Source organism: Polyodon spathula, chromosome 4 (genome assembly GCF_017654505.1).
Source record: "Polyodon spathula isolate WHYD16114869_AA chromosome 4, ASM1765450v1, whole genome shotgun sequence".
NCBI classification, from domain to species: domain Eukaryota; kingdom Metazoa; phylum Chordata; class Actinopteri; order Acipenseriformes; family Polyodontidae; genus Polyodon; species Polyodon spathula.
In genome coordinates this window covers 72,790,618-72,816,396 of record NC_054537.1, presented here as the reverse complement: position 1 = coordinate 72,816,396, position 25,779 = coordinate 72,790,618, and the positions used below count along the sequence as shown (strand labels likewise).

Here is a 25,779-nt window from a genome sequence, read left to right as displayed (position 1 = left end):
CTCCATGGTAAATGGCAGACTCCAGGATGATTGAGTCAATCAACTACCCAGGGTTCACATTTAATCTGACCAGCACCGTTAAATCTGACCAATCCCTGTCCACAGAGCTTGTGTCATTTCAGACCTATCATAGCTCAGCGACTCCATCAGCCAGCCCTCCTTCGTTTGAAAGTGCAGCGGCGGTGGGTTTTAATATCAGGTACATTTTTTTCACAAAAAAACAAAACTATATACACCTGCAGTTTATAAATGGGGAAGGTGGAGGTCTTTTAGTTTAACTTGCAGGTTTTGCTGTGTGCAAAATGGAAAACGGACAAACGAGGGTGCAACGTTTTATTAAATAAATCTTTTATAAAATTATAATAGTTATAATCAAAAAAGTTAGCTGGAAAACATTACCACTAATTACTATTAGTCTGTTAGTAAACGCATTAACATTAATAAAAAAACTAGTCACTTATTAAAATGTTGCACCCTCGTTTTCTCGTTCTTCCACTGTTGGTTGCCAGTCTGCCTGGGTTCACCAATCCTAGATTGGGGTCTGAATGGCATGTCTGGGATTGGTGAAGGCAGATGGAGGGCATGGTTTAATGTGAATAGATAAATGGGAGTGCATGTCTGAGCGAAGTTGGAGAGCGAGTGACAGAGGCTGTCTCAGTGAGAGGTAGACTGGAATTCAGCACAGTGAGAGAGGTTTTATTTATTTTGTTTTGCTTTGACGTGGTCCTTAATTGTTTTATTTGTCCTCTGCTAATAAACTGCTGAATTCAAGCATGAAGCTACTATAAGCCTGTGTAGAGCCTGCTTTGATTTTACAAACGACGTTACAGTAGGAATTAGTATTTTTTTTCTAAATATTGCACCACAACAAAAAAATCTGTGAAGTGGGTGGCAAAAAATTGTTTCAGAACCCCTTTTTATTGTTTCGTTGGGTTTGTTCTAGGTTTGTTATTAGGAAGGGCTTTGTAGCGAGGGTATACTGTATTAGCTTTGACTGCTCTGCCTTGTAATTAGGAAAGAGAAGGCTCAGTAGTGTAGTATATAGAGGTAACTATATGTAGCCACATGCAAATTATGGAATTTAGATAGATGAGTCTGAAACAATGGACAGACCAACCTTGCCCATCTGCGACGAGAGGTGTCCAACAAAAGCAGCACCTTACACTACCTAATTCTAGAGTAAAGCAAATTCAAGAATTAGTTTGCTCTACTGTGCGTCGAATGCGCCTTCTGCAGGCCTGGTTCAACAGCAGGGTTTTTCAGCTTGCATTGAACATCGGCTGCCTATTGACAGTGTCTCGTCACTGCAGTTTTTGCAGGACCTTTTTGATGAGGGGAAATCTCCCTCCACGTTAAAGGTCTATTTGGCAGCCATTTCGGCTTGCCATGTCAAAATTGACTCTGTCTCCCCATTTGAGCCCATGCATTCGACTGAGGTGAAATATTTATAGCTCAAAGCATTTAAAAAACACCTTAATTTTTATAGAGGCCAGGACAAAGGTTACGCTCCGTACCAGTCCTGCCTTTTTGCCGAAGACGATCTCGGCATTCCATGTCAATCAGTCTGTGGAATTGGAGGCTTTCTATCCACCACCTTTCCAGTCTGATAGACATCTGATGACATCTCTGCTCAATGCGGGCCCTGGCTTACTAAGTTGACAGGACAAAAAGTTGGAGGCAGTGTGTCTATTATGGGGTTAAATCCCATGGTCAAACCCTGTCTAGACAGAGGTCACAGTCAGGACTGTATGAGCTGGCCAAGTTGCCCCCTTCAGAGAAGCTCGCTGCCCATTCCTCCAAGGGCATGGTAACTTTGTGGGGTTTATTCCAGGGTACATCCCTCTAGGACATTTGCAATGCAGCGATGTGGGCTACTCCCAATACCTTTACTAGCTTCTACAGACTTAATGTTTTGATCCTCAAAACCCTGGTTTTGGAACTAGAGTGTTAAGGGTGGCTTTTCAATTGACCCTTACAACACAGGCATAGAGGCAAGTTTTTTTTTCCCCTCAATTTTTTAGCCCTAGCTACTTGTTACTGGAGTTCCGCATGGTAATGCACAAGGCAGCCTCTCTGCTTAGCCACTAGCATTACAGTCGTTCTGTAGTATTGCCCTTGTGACATTTTTTGAACACTTACCCATATAGTAATGGTCACATTTCGTACTTGAAAGGGAATGTTAGGTTATTATCATAACCCTGGCTCCCTGAAATAGAAAGGTAACCATTAACCTTCAAGGTCGCTGCATCCATGACGTTGAGGTCTGTGAGTGTTTTTGTGCCCTCGGCTGGACCATGACTGCGTCACAGGCTTGTCGATTTTAGGTCAAAACTGATCTTTGCATCCATCTCCAAATAATTCCGCAGAACGTAATGCAGTGTAGCATCAGGCTTATTACTGTCGAGATAAGGTTTTTGTTGGCATTTGTTGCAGCTGGAAGTGTTTAGCTTGGAAGACGTCCGATGATAATGAGATTGCAACCACTCCCTAACCTGCTCCATTACCCCTTCGCTCTTCATTGTGGGACTCCCCAACATTGTAGAGATAGTTAGAAAGACGAGTTTGCCATTTGCATTTATTTATCTATTTAACCAGCGATAGATTGAAGTTGCTATTAAACTTTTCAGAATGCCTCACATAACTAAACAGCAGCTAGAAGTGCAGAAATGAAGTAGTTGCATATAGTACATCTCTGCTCCATCGTTTAAGTCAACAGAGCCTGGCAAGATCTAAAGTGTTATACAAAGTGTTATACTTTTGTCTTTTTCATCTTCGTTCCGGTTTATGACTTTTAGACACTGAGTAGTGGTGTGCTGTATTTCAGTGACATGTACTGTCTTGTAAAAAAGTAAGGTGCAATGTTCTGTTGATCATAAGCACTATGTGTGGTTTCATTAACCCCTGAAGCAATAAACACCTTGGTAGCATAAAATCCTGCATCTATCCTGATGTCTGCTATAATACCATGTCTTCCTCCAAGTAGTACATTTTGTGTTTCTCTAAATCAGTTGTTCTGTTTAGGAGAACTCATTTTATTTTCCCCTATAATAAACTATTTTGAAACTGTGGGCTTTGCTCTAATGTTAATTTTCCTGCCGGAATGCTTCAGTAGTAGTTAGCTATTGCTACAGTAAGAATTACAGCTTAATTTGGTCTTACAACTCAAATATTTCTGGAATCTTTCTAGGATATGCTTTTTTAGATTTAAAAAAGAAAAAAGATCCATATTTTTTTGTGACTGCATGAAGGAAGAAGATAAGACTCTTATCACTTTTGAATTGCAGTATGCAAGGTAGGTTTCTGCTTACTGGTACCCTTTTTGAGAAGTATGTTTTTAACACTATGGGCTATGATTGAAATGTATTCCATCAAGTCCTCATTTGACTCCAGACATTGGGCTTCATCGGAGTTGACACTGCCCTGTGGCTCTCTTACCCCTTGACCTCTTCACTTCCTGTTCAGCAGCCTTGGTAAAATGACCTGAACAGGCTTGGACATTAGCGAGATGTCAGGAATTTCTTTGATGCAGTAGAGAGCTGACACCAGTCTGTGTTTACTGCTCCTGATTTTGTTTGTGTAAGCCATGCCGCCTCACAGTTCCGTTTTGCTCTGTGCTGAGAGGGCAAGCCTGAGAGAAACAGAGACATATGGCTTTGCAGCAAATTGTTTGAGTGGGCGTTCCAGTCAGGGATTTAAAAATAATAATTAAGAGGATGGCGTAACTCAAGCACAGTATGTAGGCCACTCATCTACAAATTTAATTTTAAAGGGGTGTAAAACGCAGTTCTTCGAATGACACGCTGTAAACCATGGTGTTATGGCTAAATCCCAAATACAGATCAATAAAACGAAAACATACCATTTGTCTTATAAAAATATGTTTTATAAAAATGAGTGCCTTCTGTTGGTATCATATGGTACCTTTATTCTTTCTGCTGAAATAATGCCCCCTCTTTTCTGTTCATTGTTTGCAGTAAGATTGATTCTGTTGGGTGGGCACTTGTTTGCTACATGGTTATGCTTGATATCCGTCGGAATTGTAATAAACAAAATCTGTTCTTCTCTTCCTGCTCCCAGCTGAAGCCGTCAATAGGAAATGGAAATGTGCATCAAACTTAAAATAACCTTATTCATCAAAGGTGTTTCCCATATTCAAAATCTGTTTACTCTGCTGTGTCAGAATCCATTTCAGTTTGTTGCCGAGTGACTTGTAAAGAGTTGATCCTAGGTTGTCCAGATGGTAAATATTGCTACAGCACTTTCTGTACAGTAGGATGAAAAGGGCCAACATTGGCAAGTGCAGTATCCTTGTGTTGCAAGTCAAATGGTTTGCAAAGTAAATCTGTAAAACTCAAGGAATGAGCTGTCATTTACTGAGATGAGCCTTGCAAAGGCATTGGTTGGTACAATGCCTCTCATCTGATTTAATATCAAAGCTTCCTTATAAAATTATAGTGTTTGCCTTGTAGCTTTGTCACTTTAGTCTGCTCAGGTTTGTTTTGGGCACTTTTGTACTATACTGTGTTACAGGAGCTGACCAAAAATGAGGGCATCACTGTGTTTCGAAGATGTAGGCACCAGAGTTGCTGACCTGAGTCACTGACTCTGACTTTTTCTGGGACTTGAGACTTGACTTGGGACTTGGACTACCCTGCCAAATTTTGGAAGTAACCAGCCAAAATGTAGCCAAATTGTGTTTTTTAAACCAGCCAAAAACCTGTGCTTACATTTAAGACTTAAATATATATTACAAAAGCATACACAAGTGCTACATATTTATTTAAAATAAAAAATAACACAGGTAATGTTATAAATGATTTATTTATTTACATATGGGCTTTGCTTTTTTTTTTTTCTCATGATGTACAGTACAAGCACTGTTTTCTTATGTGATGAGATCACATGTGGTAAATACACCATTTTTTTTATTTTTTATTCAGAAGGTAGTGTAAAATGAAATTGTCCTGAACTGTCGGCATATAGTCCTATAAAACAATAAATAAAATAATACATTCTAATTATATTTGTACTCATACAGTTCTCAGTTTGTTACAAATTGAGAAAAAAACAAAAAACTATTTCTCCCTGTTTTACAATTAAACAAGAGCCCCGGTCAAATGCAGACAAGTGCCAATTATCTGTAAGAATCCCCATATTAACCAGTCCTGAGGAAAGAAGTAGGCAGGTTCACCATTTTCTTCAGCCAGATTTGCTGAATGATAGTGTGGGCATTTGTGTAATTTGTCAATTTGGATGCTAAGCTCCAGAACAAAGTCATGCCCCAGGAGAGGGCGTGGTAGAGTATGGAGGGAATTGTGGTGATTTGAAGTTTTGCACTGATGACAACCTCATAATCAAAAGGAACAGAAAAAAACAAAAATAAAATATGCGCAGTAAAAATGGCCAAAAAGTAGACAAACCTCCAAAGACAATATTTGCCCGCTAGGCGCTTTCAAAACAAGCCAAATTTGAAACTGTTGTCTGTAAAAGTAAGCATTTCTACTATTTATTTAATTATCTTCAAATTCAGACATGTTTGTATATTTGCTTCAGAGACGGTAAGATATTAAAGTTTTGAATAAAGCAGTTGATGTTTTTTCGAGGCTGCTCGTAGAGTAGAGACGTGCTGGTTGAGGAAACAATTACTTTGAATAATCCGGTAAATCTCTTTGCATAAGACGTCAGCTACATTTAATTAAATAATAATAATAATAATAATAATAATAATAATAATCAACGTCATCATCATAAGTTCATTAGGGGTGGCTATTACCAGACTTGACCGTTGTGACTTGAGACTTGACCGTTGTGACTTGAGACTTGGCTGTTGGAACTTGACAAAAATGACTTGGTTACAACTCTGGTAGGCACTGTTGAAAGAAGATGGCTTTTCACAATATTCTGGGTTTAAATGTCATCATTAACTAAGCTTCAGAAGTTTTGACATTCTTTGTTTTGGTTTTTCACTCAGGAAGGAAGCAGGCCTCTGAGGTCTGGGTGGTGGTTCCATTTATGTCCTCTTGATCATGACACAGCAAGGCCTCTGTGCACTGTAGTAGGCTGTACAAGAGCAGTCATCCGCTGGATCATTGTGTTCACAGGAAGGGCAGTGCACATGTAACGAAGCTCATGATCTTCACAGGAAATACAGATGCTGAAACGAAGGTTGTCCTCAAAATAAATTGAATACCCATCAACCTTTTGATATAAAAACTGCCTGTTTTTTTGTTAAGTGCTGTGCTGAAAATAGATCTAGTTTTAATTAGTTGCAGGCTGTTTAGCTACAGTAGTGTATAGTTCTAATGCTTCTTTCATTGTCACACTTAAACTGTGCTTTGGGCACCAGCAGGAACACATTTGTATGAAATATTTTTCTTTTTTTTTTTTTAAATGAAGTTTCCATTGTACTGGGCCTCTTGAGTGTGCTAAATAAATCCCAAGGATCTTGTTAAAACGCTTACAATGGTATTAGAGGAGGTACTGTACTTCTTGCTTGCCTTACAATAAAACTGATATTTGGGTACCAGTTTTGAGGTATTGCAAAAACAGTCTGCACTTGAAAAATACTAGTTGTTTCTATTCCCAGTTTTCCTGAGCATTTGCTTTCATTGAAATGTCTTTAGAGCTTGAAAGAGACAACAGTATTTGTAATACTAACATGCAGCATGATAAAAGTGATTTGTCGCCTGAAATACATCTTTTTGACATTTTGAAAGGTTTATTCAAACAAAGTCTTTCATTTTGGTCACCTTAAATGAAATCCACTAGCAGTCTTCTGATTGAAATGAAAGGCTAGTGTGGGAACAAAAAACCAGCAGAGATTAACTGGACTGTGTAAATAACATTTGTAAGACACATCCTTTCTGCAGAATGCTCAGGAGGAAACAGATGTGTTTTTTGTTTCACTCCTGGGCTGATTTACTAATAAAGGTAACAGAGCATCAGGAAAATTATATTGTGAAATGTACAGTATTATATAGCTAAAGTATTGTGTTTCTTGTAAATACTACAAGGTGATATTTAACCCTTTTAAGAAGGTATTAAAATGCTTAGATACTATTACATACTGTAGGCTACAGTACTTCTTGGAGGGGGTTTGTTACCTTGCCACATTTAACTGTCGTTTTATACCACTTACCATTCCAAATTATTTCAGAACTCTTTTAGTGGAATTTAGTTCTGAAAATGTCCACAAGAGAATGCCCAATAAAAGCAGTAGTGTCATTTTCTAGTGTCTAGCCAGGATCTATAAACCCGAGGCGTGCTCCTTGCAAGTTTTTATAGCCCTGTGTTATTCTGTGTGTAGTGTCCTGGCAAATTAAATTGTTAATTCTGTTAAGCCAAAAAAAAAAAAAAAAAAACAAAAAAAAACAAAAACACACACACACAATTGTCTGGGGAAAAATGCAAGTATCATATAGAACTGTGATTAAAAATAAATACATACTATAATATTTTAAATAAAAAAAATTTGGGAGGCAATGCAAAAGGCAGCTGTTGACTTTGGGGTCTTGCTGAGGACATTTGAGGGCTTACCATATGATTGGATAAGGGAGGCCTGAGTTTAGGGTGATTTTTAAAAAAAAAAAAAAAAATTTTTTTTTTTTTATTTTTTTTTTTTTTTTGCACTAAACAACTCTGATTGCACAGAAATACAGTGCAAATCCAGGTAATTTCCCTCATATGTTGCGTTATTTAATCCAAGCTTGACAGTTGCCAAGGACCAAGCCACAGGAATAAATATCTGTGCAAATGGATTGCCTTAAGTGTATAGTACTGTTTTAAAGTTAATAAGATACTGTAATAGGCAACTGTAGGTCTTTGGTAGATGCAGTATGTATTTACTAGATACAGTAGCTTTTACTGTGCACATATCAAACAAGTCAAGTTGTCATAGCAAATGTCAGTGCTACAAATTGTACAGCAACACCTTAAACTACAGTATCCCACAAATCCATTCAGTTGTACAGTAAAATATAATTCATTGGTGTCTGTTTGCTCCGGAGTTTGTCTTCTAAGCACATCATTAACTGACAGTGATTTTAGCTGTAAACACAAATTCCTGCAACTTAACTTGAAACCAGTTTGGGAAATTACTTGAGGCAAATGTCATGTCCTTCTACTGTACTACTTACAGAAGTGGGAGGTACTAGGCCTAAACAGCAACAGCTTAAGCAGCACAGACAGATTTACCATATTTAACAGGAACATGAGTAACAGTGATATATTTAAAGTCTTAAACTGTAGGGCATTACACCTTTTACACCTTCCTTTTGTCATGTATATTGTTGTATAAGCCAATTAGTTCAGCATGCTGCATTTCCTTAAATGGAGCTAGTGATAACATTGAAGTATGACGGCTTGCTGCTGGTTGTAAGAATCTGGCTGCTCAACACCTTGCTGAGGTCCTCTGCTGCAAATGTATTGCAGCATATCAGACTGGCTGTGAACACGTAGTTACGACCCATTGATAGCATTCTTAGAACACGAGAGAAGTAGCTGAGCAGGAATGCAGCAAGCGAATGAACAGACCACAGGTCAGAGGTATGTTTTACAGTAGACCAGTTTTTAGTTGTGTCTGTCCATTGCTTTGAAGTGGATAAGCTTGTGTGTGTCTATACAGCAATACAAAATATTTTGCCTTTGTTTTGAAAGTAGGGCAGACACTTTTATATGATGTAATGGAGAAGACAGGCAGTGGGTATGGCATACACACATTTAAAATTGATTCTTCCGATGCTTCTAATGCACTACCTAAAGACACTAACTTTGGGCATTTTACGAAAGGGAGGAAGTGGTTTCTTTTTCATTTGTTTAAACAAGAGTGGACCGTACAGTAGCTCTGAACTCTGTCTACGCTGTATTCTCAAGTTAAACGGTATTTGTTTACTTTTTTATCTCTGTAGGCCAAGACTACAAGCACAAAGGAAATTCGCTCAGTCACAGCCCAACTCCCCCAGCACAACTCCCATAAAGGTGGTGGAGCCTGCTTTACCAACTCCAGTCTCCCAGATCACAGACCTCTCCAAACGGAAGCCCAAAACAGAGGATTTCCTGACCTTCCTCTGCCTCCGAGGTACAGTAAGAGATTTATTCTGATGCTTGTTGTCCATTCATCAATACGCTGTTCTTCATTGTAAAATGTGTACTGTACTGTGTCACAGCAGCTGACCAAAAATGAGAGCATTAATGTGTTTTTTTGCAAAAGCAGGCACTATTGAAAATGCTGCTGCAGATGGTATGGGTCTTTACATGTCAATGTTATTTTGAAGTGTCATTGTGAATGTTAAAAATCTCTTTCTGGGATATTACTGGAAAAAGGATGTGTCTCAAAGTACAGTATCATATCCGTAGCCTGCAGGTGCCCCTGTACTGTAGTTAGGTCTTGCAACACTAAGTAGCAAAAAGATAAACCAACTAAAGTTATACGGCAGTTTCACATCTGTTTCATAGAGCCCGCTTAGTCTGGCTTAGTTTAGTTAACATTTGGTGGTGCTAAAATTTGTTCTAGTCAGAGTCTGGCAAGCTTGCCCTCACTGAAAGTAAGTCATACAAAATGACACCACCCAAGAATGAGACCGCTTAACTAGTCTAGTCTGTTGTATTCAGTAAAGTTAACATTAAACTGTCAGTTATCCTGTAGCTGACCAGCAAGATTGATTGATCGATTGATTAATTAATTAATTAACCGGTAACTACACTGAGTGATTTCTAAAACTAGGCAGAGCTGATTAAGGTATCTGAAGCTGGTCCTTGCCTTTATTTTAAAACATGTAAAAGGAAAGCTTCTTCAGCTCTAATAGTAGCTGTTAGGGCAACGGTGCTTAAACCTAGGGGCTGTGTAAAATGGCTTCAGAGGGGGCCGCAGTACACATAAATATTCTCTCAAATAACCTTTGAAAAAGTAGACTGAAGGACCAATTTATATACATATATAAAGATGCTGTCGGATTTGTAATCTTTATTTCCACAAGGGGATATTCTTCAGGAAAAACTTTTTACTTTTCTATGGATTGATTAGGTGGTGAGGGAGGGGGTTCAGTCCTAGGCAAGGGTGTCTAATGCCACTAAAGTTTTGTATCCCCTGTGTTCAGGAAGTGATTTGGTCAGTTCCTACTGTACAGCAGCTGAATGCAGAATGGACTAAATGCTCAGCCCTTCTGAGACACCATGATCAGCTGCAATTCCTCAAGGAGAGCAAGGCAGCAGAGTTCATCCTTTCCCAGTCCTCCTTTCTAGCTGAGACAGCATTCCAGTGCTGCTTCAACACCCCCAGATCTGGGAGGCAGTAGAAGTGCATTTTAATTCCCATACTCCAAAACCAGATAAACCTACATGACGAGTGCCAGCTGAACAGTTTCCACCTGACCTAGCTCGAAACAAAATATACTGTAAAGTAGTTTGCAAACAAACCAGTTCTTCCTATGTTTTCATTGTGGTTTGCTAAAGTAAACCCAGAAATGACAGCATATACAAAAACTAAAAAAATAGTTTTGATTTAAATGAACATTTTCATGATTCCTTAACTGAGATTGACCCTTTTTATAGCCTTTATTGGCAGCTTGGTTCATATGAAGTCTATTTACATTTCATGCCTCCTCCTCTTCAGAATCCAAGCTGCAACAGTATTCAAGGCCAGGCATCCAGAGATTTGATAGTATTGAAAAAGAATACCAGCTAGAAAATCTATTAAAGCCGTTTTAGGGAGTCCCCGAATGGCTCACCTTGTAAAAGCACTGCCGCACGGCGTGCAGGGTGAGTCATACAACCAGACGTTGCAAGTTCGAATCCTGGTTGTGCGAGGCAGTCTGTCTTCGTTGGGGATTCCGTGGGGGCGCCGCATTGGCATTGGCACTCCTGGGGTTGTGGAGGTGCGATCGGCTTATACTGTTTCTCTTCACCGCTCTGCAGCAACCCCTACAGGCCAGGTGCTGAGTGAGGTTGGGTGCAGAGATTTGCTGGGCTTGTCTTTGTCCTCCAGAGGCCGACAGCCTGCAGACATCCGCTCTCGAGTTCCTGGGTGTAAAAAGAAGCTGATTGGCCCGTGGGATCGAAGGACACTATTGATCGGCAGTACAAATCAGAATTGTTTCAATGTTGTAAAGATAATTGCATCTCTTTTCTGTTTTTGGGGTGGGTGGAGAGATACAGTGATATTTGAAATATTTTGTACCTCGGTCAGATACTTTATAATTACAGCTATAAATCCAGCTGGAACCATCGTTGGAGGCAACTGCTAAAAAAAAAAAAAAAAAATGCCTCTAGCACGTGTTGTTGTACAGTATTTCAAAGTAACATTGCAGTTAAAATGAAAGGCTCTTTTTTTAATGCCTGCCCAATCACCATTAAAAATTGGGCAGTATTTAACAAGATTGCTCATGACTGCAAGGTAATGTTGCATTTTACCCTCTGAAAATACATTTGTGTCTGTTAAAATAAAAGGTCTATGGTTTCCTCATTTCAAAATTCCATAAGAGTGAAACTTCACTTCTGTGTTGGCTCCCCTTACTGTATAGTATAGGATAGTGTATTAAGTGTAAAAAATCGTCAAATACATTTCTGGTAATCTCTGGTAATTTATTCCCTCTGTGTAAGTATGTGTATAGCAGGTGGTTCTAACAATTGAAAGGTCGCATCCTTAAGTGACAGACAGTGGTCAGGCAGTAGTAGTATCCATAGACGTGAGTACAGTGTAGATATTCATAGCTAGCATTCATAGCTTGAAGTTGAACCACTTCAGCAGATTTTTATGTATCCAGTATGTGCCTCGAGATGATTGTGATTGCTTTTCTATTTCAGCAACAAAAAAAATACTACAATTTCTAAAGTATCTAAAGTAAAGTATTAAATAAAGAATACTCCACGTGGTGTCCTTCTGGAAAAAAAACAACAAAACTACCAAGGTCAAATGATGGAAGCTAACTAATGTATTGAGACTATTAAACATACCACAAATTAACTTTATCATTTTACAAGCAGAAACTATTTATTTTTAGTTGCGCACTTCACAAGACAAAAATTATTAGGTTTTGATCATTTTTTTTTTCCAACATCAAAAAGTCCTTTTCTTTACTTGTAAAACAAAACAAAAATGGTCTTTTCTGTTTCCGCAGCAAGATGTACTTTCAAACAAAACTTGTTTTGTTTTAAAATTGATAGCCGCTTTTAAATAATAATTTGGTGAGGAAACTAGATACATGAATTATATGTGGTCTCTTCAAGTCAGTCACTTGGCAGTACAAAGTTGCATTATTGCTAGTCCACAGTATTTGAGTGCAAGAACACCAGCATATCAACATGTTCTGGGGTTAGGCTTGAGACTACAGAGCCTGCTATTGAAAACAAAGGCTCAGAGGGAGTGGGTGTTGCTGATATTGCAAGATAAGTTCCTGCCAATTTTGACAGGTAAGGGAGTCTTTTCTGATTTGCTTTCCACCATGTTAGAGCCATTGTCTCTGCTGCTAGACTTTTCTGAAAGATAATGCATCAGTTCCTGCACACATGACATTTTGCTCTCCATCAGTCTCTTCACTGCTGCTGTCTTCAAAATAAAACATTTTGTCTATCACTGCCTGCTTTGTTCTAGTTATCTTTCTTTTAACTACCACTGAACGGTGAATGTTAAACACTAAATAATATTTGAATTAATACAGTAGTCTCCAGCTAAGAGAACACCCCTCGGGAAGCAAGTGAAGTGTTCTTATAGCCGAAGTGTTCTCTAAGATGGAGTTAGCCACCAGACGCAATATGAATCAATCAATAAATAAATACATATGTATTGCTTGTCATGACGCATGTGCATCAGCATATGAAATGAACAGAATAAGTAAAAGCAAAACAATAGGCAAGTGTATGTGAATAAACTGTAAGAATAAAGTAACGGACAAACTAACGTTAATAAAACTAAAGCAAAACAACACGGTCAAAAAGCTTTAAAAGCTACAAAATTAGTTGGCGGGTTGTTTGGCCTGTGACGATGGCAGAGGCAAAAATAATGGGCTCTTACTTAGGGTTATTTTAGGGTTATTAAACTAACTGTCACACTAAATTAACACAGCACCCCTACACAAGTTACAAAGTGCAGCAGCAATATACAAGACATGCACATTATTTAACAGAATAGTGAAGCAACTCGCCACAATGGGAAACCCCAAATTGCTTTCTGATTGTGTTTTGATTTAGGTTTTTTTCAAGAGCTCGAACAATTTCCGTCTTTGTGTAGCAAGAGAAACAACAACACATTTTGTATACATGCTATTTTATAGCGATGAGGTGCACTTGTGGAAATCAGAATACGAAACAATTCAATGATATGACAGCGGTTCTGGAAAGATTTAATAAACCAATCCGTGTCCCTCAAGACACTCTCGCGATGACAAGTGCCCGAATCGCTGTCGGTGCCAAGAAGGTGTTCTTTTAAGCGAAGTTCCTGTTCCTTTAGCCGGAGCATTTACAATGGGAAAATCCGTTTCACCACAAGGGTGTTCCCGTAGGCGAAGTGTTCTCTTAGGAAGTGCTCCTGTAAGTGGACACTACTGTATTTAGTGTTTAGCATTCAGTGGTAGAGTTAAAAGAATAACTAGAATGAAACAGAAAAAAATATATACACAATATTATCCTTACATTATTATAATTTTTAACGAAGGGGCTTTGTTGCAAAAATATAAATCACTTGTCACTACAAGCGTTAGAGACGTTAAGTGGGGAGCCTGATAAGTAAGAAATGTATTTTAGATTTTCTCATTTTTGTTATATTAGGCCTTTTAACTTACACAATGTTAGCTGAAATGACACAACATTTGTTAATTGCACGCAGGGCTTAAAATTGACTTTTTCTTTCATCTGGCCATTTACTATCTTACTTAGTGATGCAGATTCAATTTTTTTTTTAATTTTTTTTTTTTTAATAATAATAAATGACCAGATGAACATAAATTTTAAAATGTTTTATTTTGACAAAGTGTGGGGGAGGAAAAAAACCCGATGCGGGAGGAAGAGATTTTGATCCTAGTGTAAAAAGAAGGAGAGAAAGTGGGCACATGAAACAAAAAAAGAAATACGTGGGGAGTCTAGCTCGAGTTGATAGTCTGTATGTGCGTTTTATACTATAATTTACAGGAAGCATTTGCCTTAAATAAACAAATACTAATCCTAGTGTCTCTTCAGTCACTATCTTTTGTATTTTTTGTTTTTCTGGATCTTTTAGCTCTGGGAATATCAAGACGATTCTGTAATCGGCTTCTTCACATTTTACTCTCTGGCTTAAAGACTGCCTTGTCGGGGAGGGGCTCACAGCACTGCTTACTTCTGCATGCTCACTGTTTGTTCAAGAAACACCTACACCGTGGCTTTGTGAACAGGGCTAAATAGGCTCTATCTGTGACAGGAGACGAGGAAGGGGGGTGATGAAACAATAAAAATATTAATCGAATTTGTGATTTAATCGATGAATTTGAATAATCTGTGCGGCACTACTAGGTAATCACTATTTCAACCAACATAAAAAATCCATGCTCATCCCAGCCATGACAAATATACAGCTGTTGGTGCACAGTACGTAATTTGTATTATCCCCATCATCCCCTCGTTATTCTGGTTATGCACACTTAAGAATGTTGACCTTGCATCCTGGTCTATGCTCTCTCCTATTCTCAAAACCGGCATAACATTTATAATGTTCCCCAGTGGAGTACAGACACATTTTCTCCTGACCTCATGTTGCCTTATTGGAATTTTCATACATGGGTTTTGGTCAGGGTTTTTTGTATCATTTGGAAAGGTTTTATGTGAATGCACTGTCTTCTGGAAGTATTTTGTTCATAGCCGAGTGGTGAAAGTCAAAGAGCTAACACCGGCTCAGTTATAAGGGGACTGACTGTCCCAGGCAGTCGAAGATGGAGGGCAGTGTTATTTATAGCTCTTTTCATGTTTCAAAGGGTCTTCTTTCTTTTATTTCTCAAGTAATATTTTGTTGGATGGTAGGAAAAAAAATCAATTAAGAGTGCTACAGTTTTTCTGTGTGGGTGTCCGTTTCTGTCATGTGGCCTATTTTTAAAGAATGATAGGGCTTTTATCTTCTCCCAGAATAGAAACCCTTCAGATTATTCCAGCTTTGACACCAAGATGTATTGAGTGAACGCTAGTAATGAGAACCGAGGCGCTGTATTGCGGTTTAATTTAATGCAGTTGTCTCATGATGTGCTTGTTTAAAATGCTGTACTTCTACTGTACCTTGAATGAAGTGCTCTTCAGCGTACTTTTTCAGGTGATTTGGTTATAAAATAACTACACTTGTATTGGTTCTGTGATAGTTCAGATTTTAACTGGTTGCTTGGAGTCATGGTATTTGGAAAATAAAATTTACTGGCATATGTCTCATACAATTCCTTCTCTGTGTTCCCCAGTTGACTATCCCTGCCCAGTTACAACTGTGCGTGTGTGTGTGTGAAGAGAGAGAGATTGATTTTCATTCACATGAAGCCTTTCCAAATGATAAAAAAAAAATAAGAACTGACCAAAACATATATATTGCCTTCCCTCATGTTTGTTTTGATGTCATTAAAAGGCATCTTCCATAGACTTCTATAGAGATTAGAGGAAGGTATTTATTAGCTGTCCTTAAGTACCGTCAGTTCAGTACTGTTAAACCAGTGTTCCAAAATGTATATCTGCAGTAACTGGAACTCCCTTCCTTACGCTGTGCCTAAACCTTCATCCGCTATAACATTTGGGGAGCTCCATTTAATGGGTTTTACCTCGGGGTTGGTTTTGCTGATGGGATGTTTGGGTAGAATAATTTGCTGAAACTGAAATAAACTTCCTAGTCATTTCTAAAGTGTTAGCTTCCAACTGTCAACTACCAGGCAGTCATGTCCTTTTAATAAGGGTTATGTTACTGTACGTCTCATTCAAATGCTATACTTCTTGTATACAATACCATAACACATCCAGCAGTCTCTTGTGTTTCGCTCTTTGATTGTTTATATATTTTCCATTTTGCTCAAAATAATTTACTCAAAGACCGAAATAATAGTTAAGAATTTTTTTTTTTGGTGATTTATTATTTGTTGAGGAGGCTCTGCCTTCCTTGCCTTCTCTAAGGAGCATCCACTGGATACAGCTGTAATGCACCGTTTATCAAGTATAGTATCTTTTAAATTTTCAGCACTGCGAATCCAGCACTGCTAACAAGCAGAAAAAAAAAGTCTGTGTTAACCGACATTTAAGTTGTTATAATTGGTAGCTCTTGAAGCATTACAGTCCTTGCTTTGCTGAGCCTGACCCTGTTCTTTATGCTAGCTGCAAATCAGCCTGTTTCGGTCTCATAAATTCCCTTCAATATTCCTGGTGAAAGGAATGCAGGTTATGGGATGCTGCGGACCAGGGAGCCTTTATTTCTTGCATACGTTCTCCTGGGGCCTGCAATAAACAATTCTGCAATAATGGGGTCCTTTATTTTGGGTTTTAAACATTTGTAGGACTTGACTGCTAGGCAGTTGTAACTTTTCAGCCTTGACATTTTTTAAAGAAAGGAAAACCTTTCACACAGTAGTATTTGACTGAATTCTGAGAGAATTCGAATACTGAACTTAAGTTTTAAATCAGTTTAACCCTAATCGAAAGAATGTAGTACACTTTTACATTGGCCAGTCTTTCTGCAAAAGGTAAAGAGCATGGCCTGTCTTTGTGCACCTGTGCCAAATGTGTGAACCAAGCTGCCTCTATCCAAGTCAGTCTTGCAATAGGGAAACTGAGATGTTAGAATACAGAATGCATGTGTCAGGGATTCCTTTTTGCTTTTTGCAAACTGTTACATGAGAAACAGCCATGTTGTTGTTGGCTGTTGTGTTTTCTGTCCAACGTGTGTAGGCCGTTCCAGCAGGGCAGTATTTCTTTGTGACATTGTGCTATATTTCCTTTCTGTAAAGGTTACATTGTGGGATGTAGGATAATGCTGTATTTAAATATTAATCTTGCATTGTAATTCTGTACTGCTTTGTAACATCTGTAAGTGGCCTTGGATAAAAAATAATAATAGAATTAAGATATGGGACTTAGTGTCAGTCTTGGCTTCCAGTGATGTAAGGTTTATCTGCATGTAAGTAATCTGAAATAATATCCTCAGTCCCTGGATTAAGTGGATGTTGGAATTTCTAAATCCATACATCCATGTTTGAAGCTTTCCCTTAATGCATGATTATTTTTAAATAATAAAAATCCCAACCTCCATTATAAATATATACAAAGACTGATGAGAATTAGTGTGACACTCTGAAATATGCCTTTGAATGTTAATGAAAGTTGGCACTCCCTTGCTGTGCTTTACATTGGTTTGTGTGACAGGAGTTGTCGCTGGCTCGTTTGGGGTATATGTACAGTACATGAAGAAGCTGTTTTAAACTTCAATTAAATATGAATGCCCTCTTTAAATCAAACAATAATAACCCGCTTAAGCTCTGCAGTGATTATCATGACAGTAATTCTGGCTCTACTGTATATTTAATTACAGGCTACTGTACCTGGCACTCTGAAGGTTAGTTATTCCAATCAATTAATTAAACTACGTTAAGACGTATCGACGATCTATCTCTACATCATTTGGTTGTACAACTTTACCATCTTTAAAACATTAATATAATATATATATATATATATATATATATATATATATATATATATATATATATATATATATATATCATATACACACACATACATACATACATATATACAAATATATAATTTACATTTAAGATGAAAACTTACTAAGAGTTTCTTTAGTTATGTCTTTTTAACAAAAAAATACAATATTCCAACCATTACTTTAGACACACCATGTAGAGCTGTGGCCAAACCTTTTGCATCACCCTATACAATCAACAAATTTATCTTCGTAAAGTTGAATGAAACCTGCTGAATAATGTTACATTAACTTCCCAAATACTTAACCAAAAACTGCAAAAATCTAACATGAAATACTGTACTACTGTTATGGCTTCCAGTAGACTTTTGCGATACCATTTTGTTGTTTCTCTGATCACGTGTTAAATAAGTTCACAATTATTTTCTTATAGTGTGTGTTTTTTTTTTTTCTTTTATTGTCTCAATCCTAAAACTTTTGGCTACAGATGTTTAACTTGTATGTAAAAATGTGTTTTTAGATTTGCAGTTTGTTGTTTTTTTTTTTTTTTTTTCTCCCCGAATTGAAAATATTTTAAGCCAGTTTCTAGGTATTTTTGATACAAGGTTGTATTAAGTAAAGCAACTACATTGTATCAGAGCACTTTAAAGCCAACCCATCTTAAAAGCTCTTGGAAGTCATTTCCAGATCTATACAGTCTATGGAGACGTGCAGTACTCAATGTAATGTCTTCGAGGTGAAGGCTGCGTTGCTGTTCTGTATGAATTACCTGATAGTGGGCGCAATGCGCTTTAGAAATAAGATATTCATCTACGCTTTGCTACTGTAGAATGAAATGTTGTTCTTCCTTTTGGAATTATGTTCTTCATCCCCATACAGTTAAATGTAATGCTAATAAAGGGATTCGGAGTCAACTGTTACCGAGCAAACTTTCACAAGAATTGTATATTTAAATCAGTAATTTAATCGGGTATGTGCAAATATAAAGTATGCAATTAAATGTAGTCTTCAATACACAGTCAGAACTTCTTTGTATTTCTAATACTGAAGTATGTTTAGACTGATTTTGGCTGCTAAGTTATACAAGATTACTTTGTTGTTCAAAAATATTTCAATTCCAGGTCTTGGGGGCGAGGGAGGGTGTGGATAAATGTCAGCAATGAGTAGCAGTGGTGGTGTCAGTTACTGCAAGCGTCCCTTTCCTTTCTCCCTACCCCCACAGACTCTGCTGCGTTGCCCAGCAACATGGCGTATTTCGGAAGCTCTCAAGACGAAGAGGATTTGGAGGATGAAGATGAGGAAAGTATGGATGTGAAGCCAGCTGCTTGCATCGCTTCAACGTCCTGCAATTCCACACCCAGAAAAGGCAAGCTGCACGGCAAACACACTGTAAATGGCTGTGGTATGTATCCCTCTATACAAACATGCACCTGTGATGAGGAATCACAGTATTAGTAGCCCAAGTGACTGAGACATAAGTTTTGGACTTTCAGCAAAAGGTTAATTCTAAAAAAAAAACCACTTGTGTAGCTTGACTAGTTAGTACGATTCTAGTTGGTTTAGTTCTTAGCTGTGGTTTATTATGTGCTTCCATTTTTATCCTCCTTTTTTGTTTTAAAGAAAAAAAGACAAAAAATGAGCTTCTGCTTAAAGAATCTGTCAGGATTATTAATGGATATATTTGCAGAGCATGTGGCTTATCATGTGGTTACATCAAAAGCTCTTAATGTCTGGGAAAGTGTCTCCAGTTACCTTTTTTTTTTTTTTTAAATGTCAACACTCCCTCTTTCCTCCCTCGCTATTAAACAGTTGGAATATTCACCACAGAGGAAGCATATCCCTGATCATGGGGAGGAGGTTTCTGCATGTGTGTGTCCAAATCTGGGGATGTACAGGACAGTAGTAAAGAGGGGCCTGTCTGTCTGCTTGCCTGCCTGTCAGTCTGTAAAATGTTTGCTGGGAATCAATTTGCAATGACGTAATGTTGGCTATGTCAAATTAAGTAATGTCTGATGAGAGTTGTTAAATTATAAAATGCCCATTCCAGAAACACTTGGCAAGTGTGAGGCTTGTTTGGCGTGTTGAACTTGAAGAAGCGACTCTCAACTGTAAAAAAAAAAAAATACTTTTGTTCTGTTTTATTGGTGGTTGTCAGGCACTCATTCCTCTATTGGAAAGTGTACCAGATGCGGTGCTTGGTCACCCTTCTGTTAGTTAATGCCTAAGTTCCCTCTACAACTTTAGCCACTGTGACTAAAGTAATTTTAACATTTTTTTGTAACTGAAAAAATTTAAGCCACTTAACAATACTATAAACATACTGTTTCAGCAAGGAAAATATATATATAATTTCATTTTGAAAACACGTAGATTTTTAAATGCCAGACCCTATCGTTTATAATACACATAAACAGTATATTTAAAGTGCATTATAACTTTGATTCCCATTTAGTAAATGCCAAACTTAGTCCCACATGAAAAAACATCATCATTACAAATGATTCTGAAAAGGTTTGCATTGATATTCATGTACTGCATAATCCTTTACATTATTTTGACTGACGCGGTTTTCTTTCTACAGCGGAATGGTAAAGCGAAATTGTGCCAGTAGACAGTGCTATTAGTGTACGTTAATATTAATGCCTCCCTTACCAACCGCAGCTCTAGTTACACAAGATTGTACTAATGTGATTAATAATATCAGTAGGATTGTACAGCCACTGCTGTGTTTTAACAAACTTAGTTTTTTTAACATGTTTTTTCACCTGTGACTACTGACAGTGATATTACAAGCTCAATAAATCATAGTGAGATTAATCATTTAAAAAAAATAAGTGTATTTATTCTTTTATTAAATTGTTGTTCTTTCAAGTCCACTTTGTTACTATTTCCAAAATATAGTTTGAAACCATGACTGTTTCACCTGCCTGTGACTAGTATCACAGTGTTTTAGTTTTGTGTGAATTGCTGATAGGTATTCCTTGGGCTACATCTTTTGTACATTATTACGATAATTTTTCTGTACAATTGTTTTAAAAACATGTCAAGAATATTTTCCGTTTTTTTTTTTTTTTTTTTTTAATTTACAAGCAGCGCCGTCTGCTGACTGTTTTTCTAATTAGAACCGCTGTCCTCCCGCCAAACACAATGTTTATTGCATGCACATGTTACGTGTGATCAAGCTAAAGGGCTTTCATTGGGCAAAATGAAATCAAACTAAACAGTCTGTATTGATTCATCTATCAGCACACATTGAAAGTAGTCGTGCTGGCAGTCTTACACAAGTATATTTTTCAAAGCCTTCGCCACCGTGGCGAACTTGGTGAAAATGAGTTGAGCCACAAGGGAAACAGTTTCGCTTGTGGTGATGTGGCTAGTGGGAACGTTAACTGGAACGGGAACTGTCTACATAAACAGGGAGCATATTAAAAAGACATGTTTGTGATGGGCTGTTATATTAATCATTCTGGATTTAGCTCTTAGAAAACTGTGCACACTGCGAATGTCTAATGGGGTTAAAGAACCAATCAATTAAGGAAAAGCTTTCTGATAAACATACCTCCTGTGGATATGCATTTTAATTCTGTCATTGTGGAAACCGTTTTTTGTTCTGTTGCTTAAAAGGCTTAAACTGTTATTACAGTGGATGTCTTTTGTGTTGGACAGGGCATTGCAATTCAAAGGACTTGAACAACCAGGCCTGCTGTAGAGCAGTGCATTGTAAGTTGTCATTCAAAGGAACACGATGATGGGTGCCTGATGTTAGTTACTACACCCTTTCAATACTAGGCCAACTAACATCTAACTGCTCACAATTTTTATATTTTCAGTCACGTGACATGGCATAATATCGCAGTAGTGACGTCAAAATGGCATTCATCTAGAAGATTATATTTGGCCTACCCCTTATTTGACTAATCCCCTCTAGGGTTTATGTGACGTCATAAATTACAAGACCGTAGGGTGAGAGTCCCTGTGTTAAGCAATGACCTAACACCTCACCTGGAAAGTCTCACTCTTTGACCTTGAATCTCACTCTCTGGAGCTGTAAATCTCACACTTAGCCAGCCCTTGGCATATCTGTATAGTTTTTGATAATGCAGGAACGGTGAATTAAACTGGGTAGATAATGAACTGCAAAAAATGACGTATTTTTAAGGAAAAGGTGTTTCAATGGGGTATGCTTCTTTCTGTTTTCTTAGTCGCTGTCAGAGTAGAAGATTATTTGTCTCACTTGCTTGTTTGGTGCTCCCGTTGGTGGAGGATGATGGTAAATCTTCAGAGACAGATTTGTTAAAAGTGCCAAAAAAACCACGAATTGTGGGTGTTGTTGAGTGATTGAAAACGAGACATTTTGTGATTTGAAAGTGGTCTCGGGGTGCACAGGAGTCAAGTATGGGTCAAAGGTCAAGTATAAATTTCTAGATCAGGGGTGTCGTACTCGTTTCGTTTGGGAGGCCTGATCCGATACCCTGGCGCTTGGCATGGACTGTGTGACAGTTATAAAAATTCAAAGATGAACCCAAAACCTCAATTATTGTATTTAACAAAAATGATCATACATAGCATATTTACTTTCCCCTCCAGTGAGTTCCTTCGCCTGAGCAACACAAATTGTCATGTTTCTGTGATTGCTGACAGTCGGCGACCGCGAGGGAGAGAAGGCAGTGTGTCAGCTGGTTTGAGTTAAGACACCAGTGATACCAGAACAAGTTTCAGTTCTGATTCGTAAGTTCTGTAGTGACAACAGGTCAGTTAAGAGAAAGTTGGAACAAGAGTGCTGTGTGTTTCAAGAGGAATGGGGAATTTTGCATTTCTTTGAGGGCATGAATGGAAAGGCAGTATGCTTAATTTGTAAGCAGCATGTGTCTGTTGTGAAATAGTATAACATTAAAAGACACCATGAAGCAAACCATGGCAAGAAATATGAAAAATATACAGGAAAAAAGGTTACATGAAGATAAATCATCTGAATTAGCAGTCACTGAAAAAGCAGCAATCGATGTTCACTAATGCTTATAGCATATGTGATGCTGTTGTTAAGGCAAGCTATGTGATTACTCAGAACAAAAGTAGGTTTCTTCAACACTATTTTCTAATGGAGAGTTTTTGAAGATATACTGCTAGAAGCTGCTGAAATAGTGTGTCCTGAAAAGCGGCAAACTTTCTTCGTCATGAATATCTACAAATCAAAATTGAATTCTCATTTAGCAAGCAGATTGAACACCAACACCTGCCAGCTCGAGGGGCTGATCTTAGCTGACAGTCAGCGCCACCAGGGGCCGGTTGTACTACTGAGTTCAAAAAAACAGGATCGGATCACTGGAGCCGGATCATGCAAAGGGTGTTTTACTAAGAGAATGTGAATCTGGCTCCACTGATTCGTAATGTTGATCCGCTCCTACAGCTGCATGCGCCGTAACTAGGGAAACTAACCAATGAGAAGCGAAGGACCCGGCTGTCAAATTTGTATACAGCCTGAGATCACAATGATGTGTGAAGAAACGGCAAACGGACAGAGATAGAGCAGCACTGCATTCATTAAACAATGTAAATCCAGCTTACTGTATCAAAAACACTATTTTATTTTATGTCAACAAGAAAACATTTTCATTTTTTAATACACACACACACATGCACGCACGCGCGCACACACACACACATGCACAGACAGCAACCAGTTCATTCAGCTTACAGTAAACATAAGTACATGCTTGCTCAGCGTAGGCTAGGAAGATTCTCTGGGATTTAGAAAGGGTTTGGTGACTCAGTAAGTAATACTGTCAAAGCAGCGCATTGCAAGGGTGGGATTTTGACGGTTGGTAAATCCCTTGTTGGAATATGCAGTGTAGACAATGCAGTTTCATGTAAAGCCTTTATTGACAAAATATGAAAAATCATATATCCATGTTATTTATCTGCGGAAACCCAAAACTATGAATGTTTTGGGTGGGTACTACGGTAATGGGTTAAGCAACACTGATCAAACAGGCTTTGTGGCTTCCGGAGAACATTTACTTCAGCTCAGTGACAAGGATGTATACATTACTTCTACCAAGAGGCTTTTTAGGGGGCAGACCAAATGAAGTAAACCCTGAGGTCTCACTCATGCCAAGTCTCTCAGAAATGCTAAAACCCTACATTATATGTTGACAAGTACTTTCATTCAGTCCACATGCGTATTATTTTTGTAATACTGTAACATACTTCAAACATTGGTTCCAGACCTTCCATCTTGTCAGAGGTGTCAGAAATAAACAAATGAGGAATGTCAGTAAAACTAATCATAAATCAGATTAAGCAGTTAAATAGAATCTGTTTGCATTTGATTAAATTATACCTGGTAACTAACTGGGTTTCCTCAGCTGATCAACTTTGTTTGCAAGCTCCTACTGTTAAAACAACATGGTTTTCTTTTGCTTATTACAGTGCTTGAAAAGTCCTTTTAGTCCCCCTTTTTATTCTTGGCATTTAACTTTGTATAGAATGCAACCCTAATTGATATCGGTTCAGAAAAGCTGAGTAGCTTTTCTGAAGATGCTTCAATAAAGCAAAGCAAACAAAAAACAAAACACAGCCTGAAGTACCCCCCCACCATACTTAAATTGGAGGGCTGTCAGTCTAAATACTACTTTTCTAATGAGCAAGAAGGAACAAAGGTGCCTGAGAGAGTTTTGGAAAGATTCCCATGACATGCTGTTGTGGTTTGACCTAATTATCCAACTCGTGTGCAGATGTGTGTTAATGGAGTAGTTCCACAGTACAGGCAAAGGTACGGTTACAGATCTCCTCTTGTGTGTCTTAAGGTTTTGCCTTTAGTTTTTGCATTTTATTGAAAGAGTCTTGTTCCTTGGATAGACAATGGCAGTAGGTTGTCAGTACTGTAATTACTGCATTTTCATTTGTTCTCAATCTAGAAAAAATACACCTCTAAAGAAACAAATCCAGTGGAACCTGCAAGGTGATTAGAGGGCAGTATTTTATTTTTTTTATTTTTTTTTTTTACTGTACTAGAGCAGAGGTTCTTAAGTACTAGTTTTAGGTTTTTTAGTTTCAGCCCATTTTTTTTGGTATCATGTTTGAACGCAGTAATAGATACATTTTAAAGGCTTCACAAACACATAATTTATCTTGTAAATAACCATTTAAAGCCTCTTGCTGACTATTTTTTTGAGATTTTAGTAGGTGAAGTTCAAACGGGTATCAGTCGTTATTTTCCACTGCTGTAGTGCGGTTTTGTGTTGTGCCTTTAATTGTGGAATTATCAAATGGGACTCAATTGTACTAAAAAAAGAAACATAGTTAGACCTATAGTATGAATAAAGGTCCTCTTGCAGAGCAGTTTTGTTAAATTTCAAGAACAGTGGCAATGCACAAAATAATACATTTGATCAAATGAAGAAACTGTTAAAGAAAAAAAATGTGAAGGAAAATGTAAACTATTGCTACAAAAAAAAAAAAAAAAAAAAAATCCTGCATTCTGGTAGATTCTCATCCTGGTATTTGCAAAGTAACCTGGTTATTAGCCAGTTAATTGGCTGTGGAAGTTAAAATGACATTTGAACCCTAGTCTTTAAAGCACTGCAAAGCAACAGCTGCTGTATGTATACAATTCATTATTTGCTGGTTTCAAGTAGTTTTCTGTTCACTAGTTGTGCTTCCAGAGCGTTGTCTGTTAGAGCAGATCCTTGCTACTGCAGATAACTCTCCTCAATCCCATTTACTGACCTGCCACCCCTGCATTGTCTGAATGGGTTTAGGTGGAGAGACCACTTTATCCCAGTTGCTGTTAAGTGCTTAATTTGCCTCATGCTCCCCCTTCCCCTCCTACCCTCTCTGCAGTTTTGAATGGTCACAGAAAACCGTCTCGGGAGAGAGAGTCCACTCCGAAACACAAAGGCAAGGAGGCCACGCCAGGGAAGGAGAGAAGCGAGAACAAGGCAGAGAGTCGCAGAGAACAAGCTTCTGCTGCAGCAGCTGCTAACAATGTGAGAACCTCGGCAAAAGGTTCAGCTGCTAACAGCCATGCTCTCAGCAAATCAGCTCAGGAGCTCCGAAAGCAGGTAAAGCCTCCGAAAACTGGAACATGAGGGTGCTTGAGCAGTGTTGGGGTATATGTTTTGGGGATTGCTTTGCGT

The 25,779-nt window shown here is 38.1% G+C and overlaps 1 protein-coding gene across 2 annotated transcripts in view; it reads left to right on the top strand.

Moving 5' to 3' along the window:
• The window catches only part of LOC121314829 (protein Jumonji-like), a 153,274-nt gene that overhangs the window by 97,364 nt on the left and 30,131 nt on the right, over positions 1 to 25,779 (top strand). Inside the window, exons 4-6 of one of the 2 annotated variants that reach the window (XM_041248535.1) lie at positions 8,907 to 9,076; positions 18,864 to 19,007; positions 25,484 to 25,704. In XM_041248535.1, coding sequence (XP_041104469.1) covers positions 8,907 to 9,076; positions 18,864 to 19,007; positions 25,484 to 25,704 — 535 coding nt within the window. Of the gene's footprint in view, positions 1 to 8,906; positions 9,077 to 18,863; positions 19,044 to 25,483; positions 25,705 to 25,779 lie in introns of both variants that reach the window. The other variant, XM_041248534.1, reaches the window with a different exon arrangement.